Genomic DNA, 16,130 nt, shown 5'->3' with positions numbered 1-16,130 from the left:
TCTACAAACATATAATCGCCATTTTTAGGGACTAGTGAGTGACCATGGAAAAAATATACTCCTTCCTCTTTTTATTTAGTTTTTCCATTTACTCCCGAGTTTTCAGGATCATTAATTATTTATTCCTAAAAATAAGCAATTTCTGACTGAGCACGTCCTAATTGTAAAAAATAGGAATCGTTCTTAATAACAATTATAATCATTTTTTTTATGAATGTATATCACGAACCTATCTACTGAATATTTGGCACAGAATGAGAATTATGACGCGAAAGTGTAAAGCAAATGTGATTCTTAAAAAATAGCCAAAAGTTATGAGTTGAAGGTAACATGCGCATGCCAAATTTCTATTTGATTAAAGTGGAACAAACTACTATTTCATTTTTAGTCGCATAAAGTCTGCAGAGTATATTTTGATCTTTATTGACTGGTTATGACCTTCTGTGTCTTTTGACGCTGCAAAAAATATTTTTTGACACAAAATCCAGTTTCTTACTCAGTGTATGTTCAACCTATTGACTAAATAATTTGTTTAATTTCTACCGTTACTTTATTGTTTAGAATCAGGTGCGGTCGCTTCAAGTTAGTTCTCCTAATTTTATCATTTTAGGTGGTGGTCGTTTGTCATTTAAGTGCATTTTCACCACGAAGGGACATAAGTACTTACTTATCAGCGACGTAATTAAATATACAGCTAAAGTTAGTTTAGTAACGGCCGTATTGTGTAGAATCAGATAGAGGTGGTCGCGTACGCAGTTGTTATCAGGTGCAACCGACGAGGTTGGAATACAATGCTCGCTCCTTAGCACAGTCGTGTAGTGTGTGTGGTACAGTCGGTAGAGCCAGCAGTAGGCAGTGGGCCGCGACCGGCGCGGTACTCGGTGTTTGCGATGGTGTTGCGTTAGCGCGAGTCGTCGCCAGTGTCGTGGTACCAGTCGTAGGGTCGGAGTGTCGCTATCGTTCGCCGGTCACCAGTGCTGCGCGATCAGCTCCGCCGCGTGGTACAGGCGCGGACACATTACGCTAAACTTTTTAAAATCTCGGAGATTGAACAAACATGCCAGTTTATTTGCAGTGACGTTGTGTAAAACTTATATATAAACATATAGTAGACTAGTGGAAAATTGCGATAGCTGTTTTGTTTATACGGGTGAATACAACCAGAGACATACTTTTGTTATGTATGTCAGTAATGGATAGAATACTGTATACTTATTGATACTTGAATTTTGTTCGTTATCGAGTTGTGGTGAGGGATATGTAAGGCTTTTATTAGAATTGGGTGGTGCAAGTGTTGCTGACTCGTCACAGTATGCGTGGGTATAAACACATACATCATAAGTAAGACACTTATTTGCTTTAGCGCTCAGCTTCAACTCTCTAGTAACATTGACTTGATGTTAATAATTTTGACTGAAGTTTGGCAATGCACCAAACATACATGTTCAACATTTTGTGAGTTTAAAAATGTAAAATTATTTTGAGGTTCTAAACATTGTTTGTCCGGTTTTTGTTCAATCAATACATATGTACGTACCTATATACTACCTATAGCAAAACAACTAATAATATGAATATGGACAATGTTATTTTTATGATATTGGAATGATTCATTTTGTGATTTCGTACAAGGAAGTGATATACCTACCTGTGGTTTAGTAATTTACATAATATAAGTATAGTTCGCCATTCCTTAGCACGTTTCTGAATTCGAATATACATAACTATTATATACATAAATAATATATTATGTTGAAATACAAGTTATTCAAAGAACGTGAACTTTTCTGGGTATTTATCTATCATCTGTCAAACTTTCAAAGGGACATTTCCTATAGATAACTGGTGTATGTACAACGTACAATATTGCAACAATATCATCAGGAGTTTTATACATATCATATCTCAATTATATATGTATACTTTACATACATATTTGCTTCACAAGTAGAGTGTGATAAGGTGTGTTATATTGAATTCATTAAACACACATATGTTGGTGTGTTCGTTTTTCACACACAAAGCTGTATTACTTAAACATTTTCAAATATTTGTTCAGAACATACATTTGCAGATGTGATTGTCGTAAATATATGAGATTGCAGAAACATCAAGCTTTCCAAATCAATCTTACGTCATATACAGAGATCTTAGTACTGAGTTGTAACAATTCCGAACAATTTGGAGGCCATTTAATTCGCTGTAGAATGTAATATTACGAGCGAATGATCTAATTACGTTTTATCATAGAATTCTGCCCGAGTTGAATGACCAACTTGATTCACAAAATAAATTGCAACCTACAACAATATATTTTTATAATAGAACGAATAATGTGTTGTCGAGAACTGTTTATTTTTGGATTTTACATACATTCTTTTATTTATAAACTTGTTTAATTGCGTATAGCGGCTAGATGTTAGGGAATAACATTCTATGTAAACAAATTTTACTGTCATAAGTATTCGGTAATCCCTTGAATCACAGCTAATCTTTAAGTACTGTTAAAGCGGACTACAAATAATATTTCAAGTTTTAATCGTTCTTGGGCGCGAAATTCTCTTTTCATATTTACATCCTTAGTATGTATTTACCTAAGGACGTCCTTTTCATAGAAATTTGCCTATATGCGACGAACGGACGCAGAAATTAATTCTACGTATCACCTACGTTTTATCAATTTCGTCACGAAAACACAAGAACAAAGATTTCGCAGAACATATTATTTAAGTAATAATGATAGGAAAATATTAATTTCAGCCTTCATTTGTTTTTATCTGATTAAACGCTAAATTAGACTGTCATTAACCCACAGTTTCCTATTAAATCCATGATCTCATTTGTTTATTGCTGTTTCAGTTAGTTGCCATTTTTTGCTTGCTATCTAGGCGACCGGAATAGTTTTAATAGGGAATTCCATAAACACAAACGGAATACATAAGGTTTTATAAGTCCTAAAGTACCTAGTATTCTCAAGTGTAGGTACTAGTTTTTAATATGTTAATAGATATGTATTATTATTTTCTTTCGTACAATTTTGATTTGCAACGGCCATTTCCACGTTGCTTGGCTTGATGACGAACGTCGGCACCGACAACGATGACTTCATTGGTCATGAGTTCGTGAGTTCATTTTTTGTTAAAGTTGCTCATGTAGGTACAAGGCAGTCATGTTAAAAGTAATCAGAATTGAATTTTCTGAAGAAACAAAGGATTCATAACTTTGATTCAGACCCACTGTGGTGGAAGGTTCGTACTAGAGTTGTACAATGTCTTTCATAAGACGTGTTTCTTAGTAAAACAGTTTATGTTCTATGAAATTAAATTGCTAATTAGATAAGCCATTCATAAGGCTAATCTAGGAATTTTGTACTTTATCAGATTCCGCATCGGATATTTATTATAACCTACTGTGAGTATCGATTCGGTCGCTCTTCCAGTGTCCATTATAAACATATTACCAACATGAGCCCAAATATTATTGTCACCTTGAAATTATTTCAGGTCAGATAGTGTTCTGTAGTAAGTTAGCAACTCGATGCCTTCGGAAATACGTAGAAGACGTTATTTAGAATGCGACATATTATTTCGATAAGATAAATATTAATTTATGCATGATTACCTTGTTATTATACCTATATTATGATTTTATAATGCTGTCCCCTATGCTTGCCAGTTCACGTCAATTTCCTGCTTACTTGATGACCAACCAGCAAATAAATAATTCGCATCCTTATGTCGCATGTAGACTATTATTGTAGATGGATGTTATGTAGGTACATTCTCATTTTGTTAGACGGGGGAAACTGAACAATTTCACGTCAGTAGAATGAATTCGAACTGTACATTGACTTTAATTGTTGATCAGTTCTATTTGCTGATATACTTATATAAAATGTAGATATGACTAACAGAAATGCCTCATTTGGTTGCAAACATAATCCGGAATACTTAGCATTCTATTTCGAGATATACACCGTATGAGATAGGCGCTCCGTGTGCCATGTGGAGGTCGTATACCTAAATCGGTACGCTTAGCTAATCACTCGGATTGGTTGTCCTTTGACATTTGTTTCCAGTAAACTTCCATATAATCTATAAAATTTGTTTAAAATTTAAAATTAAACACAAGTTGATATACATAGTGGGCTTGGCAAATGTTAGCTCATAATGTTCTACGTAATAAGTGAATAAATATATGATACATAATATGGAGTTTGTGGAATAGCCCACAAACGCCGAGCCATCGAAGGCCTTCTCATAGGTGAAGGGCTTTGAGTCCATCGAGGCGTCGGCAGTGTTAAGGTCTCTCCTGTGATGCTATATCGACTATTGGTTCATCGAGATTCTGACGTGCTTGTACAAAACACCACTGTGTCCGAGTATAGGAGCAGAATGCGAGGAATATTCCTCTGTAGCGAGATGAATATCCCCGTAAGGCAAGAACACGTCATATAGCCAAAGCTGTATACGTATAGTAATCCCATGTTACGTCCTACCTTTTGACAAGTGGGCAAGTGACAAAGCTCGGAGAATCGACGGCCTCTGGGCAGAAAGGTTCTCTAGTGGAGGCCACGTACTGGCAAGTGCAGCGTTGGATGTCTACCTACAAGGTTGACAGATGACCTGAATAAGGTTGCAAGGAGTCGCTAGATGCAGTTCGCTTCCAAACGGCCTATCTGGAAGGCATTGGTGGTGGCCTATGTTCAGCGGTGGACGTCTTGTGGCTGATAGTATGATGATGATTCTAGCTATGTGCCATTTAACTTATTTTTTTACTTTAAATGTTTTCCAAATCTGAGGCCGTTGTTAAATTCTTTGATTAACCAATAAAGAATTTTATTTGGCACCAGGATTGTAGCCAGAAAAACAGGCCAAACACTATTTGGAGTACGGAGCCAAAGATTGTTAGATTCAATATTGACGTTTTGTTCGTTCGTTAGGAGAAATCGTGTTACAAAAGATTGCCAGGATATTCTGATCTTCTCTAGATGAGAACACAATCGATGTGGCACAAGAGTTTGACCTCGGACCCCTATTGTGAATGATCAATGGACAATACTTAGCCTCTTCGCAACAACCCGTCACAATCGTACTCAAATTATTCCGGCTACATCCGCGTGCACACCACGAGATGCCGTTAAACCTGTTTAAGCTATTATATCAATTGTTAACACCTAACGGTTTGGAAATAGTTATATTTTTCTCTTACATAGTAGTATAGTAGGGCAACTGCACTGTTGTTCGACTGAAAAAACGTTTATTTGGTGATTAATTAAATTCATCAATCTTTAAGTGTAATGTGAGTATCTTTTTGAGTGTATCAAATAGCTGTGCGCATCTCGCCGGTCGATTAACATCGCGTCATGAATTCAACGGCTTGTACGCACTACAGAACACACCACCCACGTACGGCGGCGGGCGACGGCTCCGCGCCGCATCCGTCCCGCCGTGATTGATAAACCAATTTGACATCATTGCCGTGGGAAATGTGGGGATGCATACTGCTTTACGTTTCACATCGACTAACCCATGTAATAAAGCGTTATTGTATGCTCTGACTGGCGATCAAAGGATGCACTGAGGTTAATGGAAACATAGTAGTAATTGTATCACCTCTAATAGTAAACCATTACCTCACTCACGTACTAAATAGAGCACTGATACGCATGCAATATAAATTACACATGTCGTATTGTTTCATGATTTTTTTTTCACTATTTGTATTATAACTTGGTACTTATTTTTTTTGGAAGAATTAATATTTCTGGATTTTTTTGGCATCTGGAATTACTCGAGATTTAGAAGAAAAAAAAAATGTTTACTTGCTTGAAAAGGTAATCATGTAATGGACCGTCCGTCAATATGTACTTTGAGTATGTAAGCAATTCTATTAACTAATACGGTTAAAATTGCGAAATTACTAATTGAGTATGATTGTTATTGAATTGGTAAATATCGATTGTCGTGGGCGATGTGAGCCTTGATCTCTGATGGACCTATGTTAAGTAATTTCACGGTTAATTTCAGGTAATCTATGCGAAGTCCAATGTCACTGTTGTTCGCCAATTGTCACATATTACATCTTGTTGCTTAAGTACTTTATATGCTATAAAATATTTTTAGTACTTTTTAACATAGACTATACTTGTAAATATCTGAACTCTGAACGTAACGAACTTAGGAACGCTAAAATATAAGGCCTCTAACGGAATAGTAAAAAAATATTAAGTTAGTAATAGTACGATGGTTTAGTTTTTGTTATTTTACTGAAAGCAGAATTAGTACAAAATAAGTAGGGTACATGTCAAAGAAACTATGCGTATGCGACGATCGATTTTCAGTAATAGGAGGGGGGTGCGAGCACGCAGGCGGTGCCCAGTGGGAGGCAATCCACGGTGATGTAAGAACCACTGGCTCCGGCGGTGATGTCAGCGCGCCCACGGCCCCCTCCCCCCTCCTTCAACCGTGAGGCCTGCGGTTCCGCCGCAAAGCCTTCCGCAAGATCGTGGACCTTTCATAACATTAAAAACAGAACCTAAACGAGTATTGTTCAGGCACGACTTCAACAACATCATGATGCAGGAAGAATAATGACCACATGATGAGGCTTACATTTTCTTAAATAAATATGTCAATAGAAATTGTATTAATATTATAAAAGTACAACGTTCTTGTATGAAGTCGGCGACGCAATGCAGCGGAGCATGCATCTCGACAAGTAGACCGCAACGCTACTAATTTTGCTAGCAAATTAATTCGCTATACCGTTCGCTCGCTGTGACTTGTGGGTTGTTACATCAATAAATAATATCATATTTAGTCATCAAATTAGACTTAATTGCGATACCTTTAGCTTTTACAGATTAGGTCAAGCTTAACAAGATAATGAACTAGGATGACGTAGTCCTTTAATGACTTGCACAACTGAATCCGTCTTCATTTTATTTTAATTTTAAATGAGAGCAGTATCCTGAGGTGCGTGCGAGAATGTTAACCTGATCGGTTTATTTATACATCTTGCGTGATCTATTGCTCACACGAATACCATAAACAGTATAATGTTCCAATTTATACCGATAGGGATTAGATACAAATAAGTGTCTTATGTATTCCTGCGTAGTATTGATTTTATCAAATAGCCATTGAAATAAATGTGCACCACCCATTTTAAAAGATTTCTAGTAGAATTTGTCTAGTAAGAGCCGGTGTAAATTATCATATGCAGATACACTTTACTCACGATTTACGTTGCTGATTACAAAGTAAATCATAATCCTCTTCAAAACCGTAAATATTAAGGTATTTCTATTACTTTTTGGATAACCAGAGGTCGGAGGATGGTCATCCACAAAGTATACATAGAGTGCTTCCACATAACTTATATTACGCCTTTCTTCAGTAGGTTGAGTGCAATGACAGAGACAGTGATAAATAAAGCATCAGACTACAATGGTGTTGATTCCAGATATAAAATAAACAATTGAAACTGTAAAATAAGTGATAAAAACCAATAGACTAAAATGAAACTAAAAAGGTGATATTTACTGAGAAGAAGTGGTTCAATGCCACAATGGATGCGAATATACATTTAGTGCAGTGAAAGTAATGTGGTCGAGGCGATGAAGATGGAGGGTGGTGTACTAAGTGTTTCAAGTAACAACAACAGATTTCGATCTCATCTGAAAAATGCAGCCAGTGCGTTGTGTGCCAGGACTTTACCGAAACAGAGGCGTGCCGAGCCCGCCGCCATCACCAGCGCTCGCCACCACACTTACCCGCGAGCGACGCCGCCTAAACGGGCAGCCATCTCCTGTCGCATGGAGCCGCTTGCATGCGCACCACCTATGCATGCCACAACGTTTGATCCGCCCCAACCCATTCAATGTGAATTCATTGAGGACCAGACAACGAATACTCCTAACGGAATAATCAAATGGAAGGGGACTCTAGCCAGGTAAGACAAAAAATGGATTTTACTAGGTCACTAAGTCAAACGTCTATAATTAAAAACTTTCACGACTGACTTCTTTTTATGTTGTTTCAAAATTATGACAAGAAATATGTGCAGTTATTGCAGAAATTAACCTCTTATTTACTTTTCGGCAATAGGAAAATATAGGCTATAGTTGTAGCACACGTTTACAGTGGAACAAGAGGCGCGCGTCTTGTGGTTAGGTCAACAACATCAGCAATGCATGACATCATGGTGACTTGTTTACCAGGTCGCGGGGTGGAGGTGATGTCGTTAATTATGATGCTACACCAATTGTTGATTTAGACGTGGATTGTATTTATTTTTATGACTCCACATGTGTTTTTGTGGAGTGATGGATGTCCTCATCTGCTCGCAATGACATTTGAATTCATGCATATCCACATCCTTGTGGACGGAGAACTAGTTCTACATTATTTGCCAATAACGTGGCCATTGTTCACCACCAGCATAGTTTGTTGACTCACATTGAGTTTATTGTTCAAAACTAATCTATAAAATCACATTTAACTACATCTGTGATCATATAGTTTTTTTGCAGTACGTATTCCTAATGGAAATATAAACGGTATAGAAATTAGACATGATATCATCGCCATTTGTCATTTATCTTTTATGTTTTGCGTACATTATATATTTTCATTAATTTTATTAATGATACATGGTTATTTGAATAAATTGATGCTAAATTAATCTCCGAATCCGTTTTGGTTTTAGGAAAATTGATTGATATAATGTTTATTCCTTATAATTTACTTTTAATTTGATGTGTTAAAGGGACAAATACCTGTCAGGTTCGTTCCGACCTTTCCGCAGGTGATCACGTAGGTAAATTTTTACAATACATGAACGTGAAGCCGGGTCAACAACTTCGAGTGACGTCATGTCTAAAAGCTTTCTTAATCATTTTTGTCGCTTACTGTAGATGTATGTAGATAGTAATCTCTATGTGATAGTGACGTCACGGAGGACAGTACATTATTGTGCTCAAATATTTTTGTACTACTCATTCATGACCACAATTTGATAAAAAAATCGACATTGGAACTAAAGTTATTTACACACTCATTGTTATTGTTTACATTGCGTAATGTTAAATTTATTATGTAACTCTGCTTGTTTACTCGTATATTGTATAAAACTGAAACTGATTTAAAAATATATATTTCTTGATTAATACGCAGTGGAACACATTTGAATAATAGACGTGATCATTCCTTAAATGTTGGTTCATAAATGGTAATTTAGTGGCTCGGACGAGAAATAAAGTAATACCTATTTAAAGCTATTCATTATAATATAATATCTAATTTGGCATACATGATCTCACACTTCGCAGTTGAACAAAACAACAAGCAGTCGTTAACTCCGTTATCCATCCGGAAATGGGGCACGACCATTTTTTATTTTGTAGGAACAACTGCTTTTAGTGTTGTACATAAGTTGAAGTCGATTTTGTCGACCTTGTTGTGTTAGACCATCTCTTAATCGTTATTTTATGTCGACTGCCAAATCGAACATACATAATCGAACACGAATGGAGTAAATGCACTCGTGTATTTATAAGCGTGTCAGTGCGAGTGAGAAGGTGGAGCTCGTCTCTCTCGCACACCATGATGTCATGGTATATTTTTGTAAGCACTCAACTCGGTCGCACGCGCTTTTCGTTTGTAGTTTTACTATTGGCATCGGTATTGTTGAATGTCATTATACCATTCCGTTTTTAACTGTTGAGAAAAAGTAAATAAGTAAGTTTAAAACTAGAATTGCATAATGCAGCGGTTTAAGTCATGGCCTCGCTGGAAAATGTAATTTTAAATTGCTGGGTAGATGCAAGGTTGAGCTCAATTCTACATACAGCAAAGTATAGTAACGGTATTTTAGCATGATTATAATAAAATATTTAGTCGTATTAATGGTTCTGTTCATAATTAGAAGGAAAAACATGCATTGATTTTTATATCTAATACATAATTTAGACTAAGGTCCAGTAGTATCATTTACTGGTACTGTAAACAATCCGTGCACGAAATCCTGCTGCAGTTGTATCCTACACGATGGTATCGCGGTCAATGACCTCTTCGACGTAAGGTGGAGGACAATATGAATAAGTACTTTGTATAAGACTATATGGAATACTCTAGATTACGTTCTAAATGCTGGCTACATAGTATGTAATAAAATAATTCTATACAATATAATTGGCTATTTGACAGTTGTAACAATAAAATATGAAACAAGTTTGATATGATAGCTTTAAGGTAGACAATCACTGTATAATTATTGGTTTGCATTAATATTAATTATAATATTTTATTTTTGAAATTTAAATTTGTGATATTTGAATCTGTGCATTACGAGACCAAAACGCAGCGCGGTCATGATTGTACGTCAAGTGACGTCACATTTTATTAAACATTACCGCCGTACGTAAACCGTGACAGCAAAACTCCACCACTGTTTTGTGAAATGTGACGTCACGTTATGGAATGTCACGTGAGACGCTGTTTTCGCGTGACAATTCAAATGAATGAAGAAAATATGTTATTTTTCTATTAAATAATTATATTTCGAGAAAATAAATTATTGTAAGACGTAAAAAAGAAACATCTGAATATAATACAAAACTTTTTCGAAAACTGTCAAGTAGCCAATTATGCAGTGATACAAAATTATTCAATTATTTTCCTACGTTGCTAAGTCGCTTTCGTTAATTACCTATTTTTTTGTTTTGCTTCTAATGACATGTTTTATAGTAAGGAGGAGAGCCTCATAAAATATGGTGGATTTTTTAGGAAAATCGGGAAATGCACTTAATCTTTCGATAATGTATCGCTGTGCCTGGATGGCAATCTAAACTGAAATAAAACAAATGACGTATTGGTGTTTGGTGACGTCATGCTAATCTTTTCTGTTGTCGTTGAAAAGTTTACAGAGAAAGATAGGAATGAACACTCGTGGGAAGCAGAGGCGGACTGTTAGTAAAACATTATTATGAATACATACATAATTACATACATACATGTATTTGATTGTATACTGGTTTAGGTCCGAACCTCTATTATTGATCTAATATTTTCTGCCGGCTTCTTGTTTCAGTGGGATAAAACGTAGTCTATGTATTATTTCAGATTGTAATCTATCCCTTCTCCAAATTTTATTCCGATCCGTTCAGCTGTATAGATGCATATATACACATAAACTTACAAACTTTTGCATTTAAAACATTAGTAAGATTCGGTGTACCAGTTTTAAAACTATAAGCGCATGATCTTATTAAAAAGAATCTTTTGAAAAATGAGCACATCATTGTCCAATGTCCTCCCCTTTGAGGAATACAAGCAGTAGTTATGTAATATTAAATATGTTTTCTACCTATTTATTATTATTTATAACACATTGAATCAAACAAAAACTAAAAAAAAAGTCTTCTTCTAAGACAGACAAGTAGGTAAAGTGTTCACCCGGTTTATAAAAATGTATTACATCAACAGCTTACTAATATTACTAGCAATTAATACAGCCATATAAAATAAATAGACACAACAAAGAATGTCACCTAAACGGATTTTCCTTAATTTCTATTATCCTCAATTTCTTCAAGATAATTGGGTGCTTTGTTCTCGTACTTAATACGTACGTAGTTTCACTGATTAGGTACTATTTAGTTCAGTACCTATAATTCTGTTATCATTAAAAGCATTTCCTTATTGTAAAACTTTTCACTTGCGTGAATCAATAGCTTGTACCGTACAGCTTTTTTTTTAATTGGGTAAATCATCCAATAACTTCTGCTGCTTTGGGCAAGGCGGCAGGGAGTGACAGACTCTTACTGCCTAATGAATGCCTCTGCCTGCCACCCCGTTCCTGCTCCTGCTTTTAGAGCCGGAACCCCGGTAACCTGCTAGGCATTCCGCAGCTCCGGTTCCGTACAGCTAAAACTGATATTCTCTAATTTAATAGCAATTATGAGAGAATTACGAAGAGCACGTCCAATTAAATTCAGTAAACATTTACCTATTATTATTTTTCCGATTTAATTCAAATACAAATCCTTTTAATTTATTGTGCAAACAAGAATTCTTTGAATTTATTGAAAGTATAATCGGTGTTGTTAAATTAAACTTATAATAATTTTATATTGTCCTGGGAAGTAGGTCGCAGCTGAACTCGGTATAATCCCTACCTGTTAACTCGACGCGACTGCGCGTTGTCAACGACTTACCTCTATTGGTCTTCTTAGAACATTAAATTGGATAATTTAGGTTTAGTCATACATCTAACCGTTTCGTTTGAAGGGATTGACAATGAAATGTCATTATGAGTAATGTAACGGTCAACTTAACATTCAATAACTATACCTATTACTCATGTTGTGAGGTCTAGAAAACTCTTTTATGTTACATTCCAATTGCAATGAGATTGCTTGAAATGCGTCATAAAATCCCCAATTGATATACAGTAGTCGTAGATAAAATCTAAGATAAGTCTAGGTCAGCGCGGAATACAACGCATTTTGAAATATCTGCTCTATTGCACGTATGCTGTGTAATCGGCTAAACAACTGTATTGCTTGCATATAATTTCATAAACAATGATTTTGTTTATTTTTAGTTGTATGAAAAATTACCCTTACTTGGTATCAGCTGTCTTATCGTCGGGGTCAACTTCGCGAGTCGGCAGGCTGCGGACGGCGCTAACTGTGAACAGATATTTACTTAAATAGAGTTTACTCTATACAACGTCAGTAGACGCAGTTAGGCACCGCCCTATACTGCGTGCGTATCATTTCCCTTTTCTCATTATTTTGTGAAAATCTAGAAAATTATGAAGTTTATATCAAATAGTGTACTTGTTACTGTATTTTTTATCATACATTCGGAAGTGAATGTGGCTTCACCTATTTCATGTCAATGTGGATTTCCTTCTAAATATTCGTGAGTTATCTGATAATTGTTTTAAGTATTAAAATAAACTTCTTGCTCGTTCTAACTTTGTTGAATGCAAACAAAATAACACCCTTGTACTCATACAAATATATGTTGAAATAGTTAGTTAGTTATATACCTACTACATTATGACACGTATACTAACCATAACCAAGTACTACCGCAGTTAGCTGTATCTACGTATTTGTCAGTTATCGCCGGCTTGTTTCACGTGGGAACATTCAGTATCGCGGCCGCTATCGTAGTCTGTAGGTAACCTAACGCCTTCAGTAGATGTCCTGACCGCCGCCGACTACCGACCGCCAGAAATATGTTTACAGTTGCGATCGAAGTAGTCTGGTGCTGATGCAACAGAACTGAAAGCATTCCTTCCCACATCTTTGTTACTGCGTAGGTTTAGTTTGTGTACCGACTACTTACTAGCGGTCAGTTTGATATTACAAGGTGTGGGTGACAACTACATTAATTTGCACTGAAAATTATGACTAGGTAGTTGTACACCTTTATTAATATTTTGCATACCTATATGGCGAAAAGTATCGTTTCGTTATGCCTTCTATCCCCGAATGGGTAGGTAGAGGAGCACATTACAGCACTTAATGGGAAAAATATGGGGAAAAGTAGTCTTGTAAAGACTACTTTTCCCTTAAATATTATATTATTTATGAAGTTCACTTGTACCCAGGTTAGATTTATGTACCTACATGTACAATTGTACCAAATGAACTAATAGGTGCATTGTTTTGGTAATTGTATTAATGTAGGTCCTGTATTTGTGGAATTACAGCGGAATAATTTTAAAATCCAGTGGCGTATAGTGAGTTATTATTCAGTTTTGTTGTTTCTACATACATACATGGGTACAAGCATGCGTGCCCACTTAATGGGATAGTGGTTATTCTGCTAACATCGATCGTGTAATTGCACGAGTGCGTAGTGTGAGCACATAGTATACCGTGTGGCGTCACATGGATGACATACTCACCCGATTAGGTATCTAACAATATTTATAGTGTTGCGTTATCTTTTGGTCTTCAGTTAACACCAATATTTGAAACAGACTTGCCAGCTGTTCTCATGTCTCGTACCCGTATCTCTATTTTTCTTATATGTGTTATTATAAGCGCATTGTCAACACCAGTTTTGTGATTATACTTGAACTTGTTAATATAAGATACATATGTCGTACTCCATTAAACATAGTTAAATCAACAAAGTTTATTCCATTTACGACATGGTGGTACGAACTTTATCTAACCATAGGTATGTTATTAATGGCTATGTTAGATAAAATCAGCATTACAGGAGTACCAGATAACGTGCCGTGCATATCAGTGTATTAATGTATGAATGAACGTCTGTTGTTGCAGGGAGGTAGCGAGTGCATGGGAGTGCCGCGTGGGCCCGCCCGACCAGCCGGCCTCCGCGGACCGGGTGCAGAGCCTATTCAACGACATCGAATTATACCCTACTAAGACCCAGGGTAAGAATTTTAATGTTATGTTAATTTTTCTCCACAGCTTTAAATGGATTTCTAAACGGATCTAAGTAGACACAACAAATCTTTCTGCACCATATCAAATGTTGCCCACTACTTATATGGTAGCCAGACTAAACATTGCCTATTAGCGGGTATTTACATTCAAGACTGACAAGTTGCAGTATAATCCCACTACCTAAAGGTCAAATAGATGGCCAGTTATTAAACATGTGTAACGATTAAGCTGGTAACATTGAAATAACTGTAGCAATATTTTTTTTATTGCGACGGAATTATAATCGTTGGGCTTCCGGATTTCCCTACGCGCGACGGCAATAACTGGACGACCGCGTAGAATTTTTATAGTTGCGGAAATTGCGTTTTAAACTGCTTGATAGAAAAACGCTAAAATATTTGTGGAGATTTTTAGCAACTATGCAATTGGCTTTCGATTGAATTACTATGTCTTTATAAGGCCGGCAACGCACCTGTGCCTCCTCTGGTGTTGCGGGTGTCCATGTGCGGCGCTGATTGCTTACCATCAGGCGATCCGTCTGCTCATTTGCCTCCTATACCATAAACTTTATTTTCTACTAAAATGAACTTGACAAAATTTTTCTCGGGTATTAATTGTTACTTAGCGAAAAAAAAAAAGCTTTTTGCAGCCGTCTTTGACAGTACGCAACGTATCAAACTTGTGCTAGGTATTATATTTTTATGTGGCCATAATATTTTCATTATTTTTTCTTAATTTCTTTTCAACAATAATTGTTATAGTAAACCGTAAACTTTAACCTTAAGACATCGTCCACGCAATTATCATAAAGAGGTATATAAACTTTCCACTTCATGTAAATGATATTAATATTGTATCTAATTAATTATTTTACTACTTTTTGAACCGCATTACGCTAGTTGTAGCAGGCAGACTAAACAAAAATTTTATACATGTTCTGGAGTGTACACATTAAGAGGATGATTTGACACAAAGTGACGTCACTATTTATTATTGTTGTGACATTTATTTCCGATGAATAAGAAGGCGCTGTGATAGAGTTTATCGCCGGTTGACGATAAATTGTATCTTCGAATGATAAAGATGTCGTCATTGTTGTGTTAGTGATTGAATATTTGCTTAAGCGTGGTTTCGGTCGATATGCCTAATTAGTGGGAACTTTAAATGGAATTTCTATTACGAATATTAGTTGATACCTTCGTGTGATAGCGTGACGCGTATTCAATGTGTATTTCATACGTAGATATTAATGACAGCAAGTTGTATTAAAATTATTTAAGTTGCACTCAAATATCTTTCTATCTCTGTCTTTTATAAAAAAAATTGTAGTGACTATTCTTAACAGCGTCTTAAAATTGAGTGACGTTTGAGTATTTGACCATACTCTCTGTTACTTAATATAAATATGTAGATACAGATTTAGTAAAGCTTTCAATTAGTATTCTGAGAAATTAATATACCGGCTTAAAATGAGACCACCGTTAAATACCCTGATATAAAAGATAAAGCAAATAACTTTTAATTACAAAACATTTAATCTTATTTATTAGTTATGAAGTAATTCGTAAAATCGAATACCTGTTACAATAACATTATCCGACCTATCACACTAATACTCGTACTTAGTACATAGGCATGCTTTATACCTACTTCCTGTACGCTATCTTGCTAAACGATATTTTCAATTTTT

At 35.8% G+C, this 16,130-nt stretch overlaps 1 protein-coding gene across 18 annotated transcripts in view; it reads left to right on the top strand.

Annotated features, from left to right (window-relative positions):
• LOC118262565 (uncharacterized) overlaps positions 1-16,130 on the top strand; it is a 49,422-nt gene that overhangs the window by 10,375 nt on the left and 22,917 nt on the right. For 3 of the 18 annotated variants that reach the window (XM_050697624.1, XM_050697623.1, XM_050697621.1), the window contains one exon: positions 14,315-14,427. Coding sequence is in view for 17 of the 18 variants with exons in the window: in XM_050697623.1 (XP_050553580.1) it covers positions 14,315-14,427 (113 nt within the window). In the remaining variant the exon portion in view is untranslated. Of the gene's footprint in view, positions 1-813; positions 1,261-1,299; positions 1,317-7,401; positions 7,957-12,745; positions 12,933-14,061; positions 14,208-14,314; positions 14,428-16,130 lie in introns of those variants that run through there. The other 15 variants (XM_050697616.1, XM_050697613.1, XM_050697614.1 and 12 more) reach the window with 15 other exon arrangements.

This window comes from Spodoptera frugiperda, chromosome 12 (assembly GCF_023101765.2).
Source record: "Spodoptera frugiperda isolate SF20-4 chromosome 12, AGI-APGP_CSIRO_Sfru_2.0, whole genome shotgun sequence".
Classification (NCBI taxonomy): Eukaryota; Metazoa; Arthropoda; class Insecta; order Lepidoptera; family Noctuidae; genus Spodoptera; species Spodoptera frugiperda.
The sequence above is the reverse complement of the archived record's forward strand: the minus strand, read 5'-3'. Positions and strand labels throughout refer to the sequence as shown.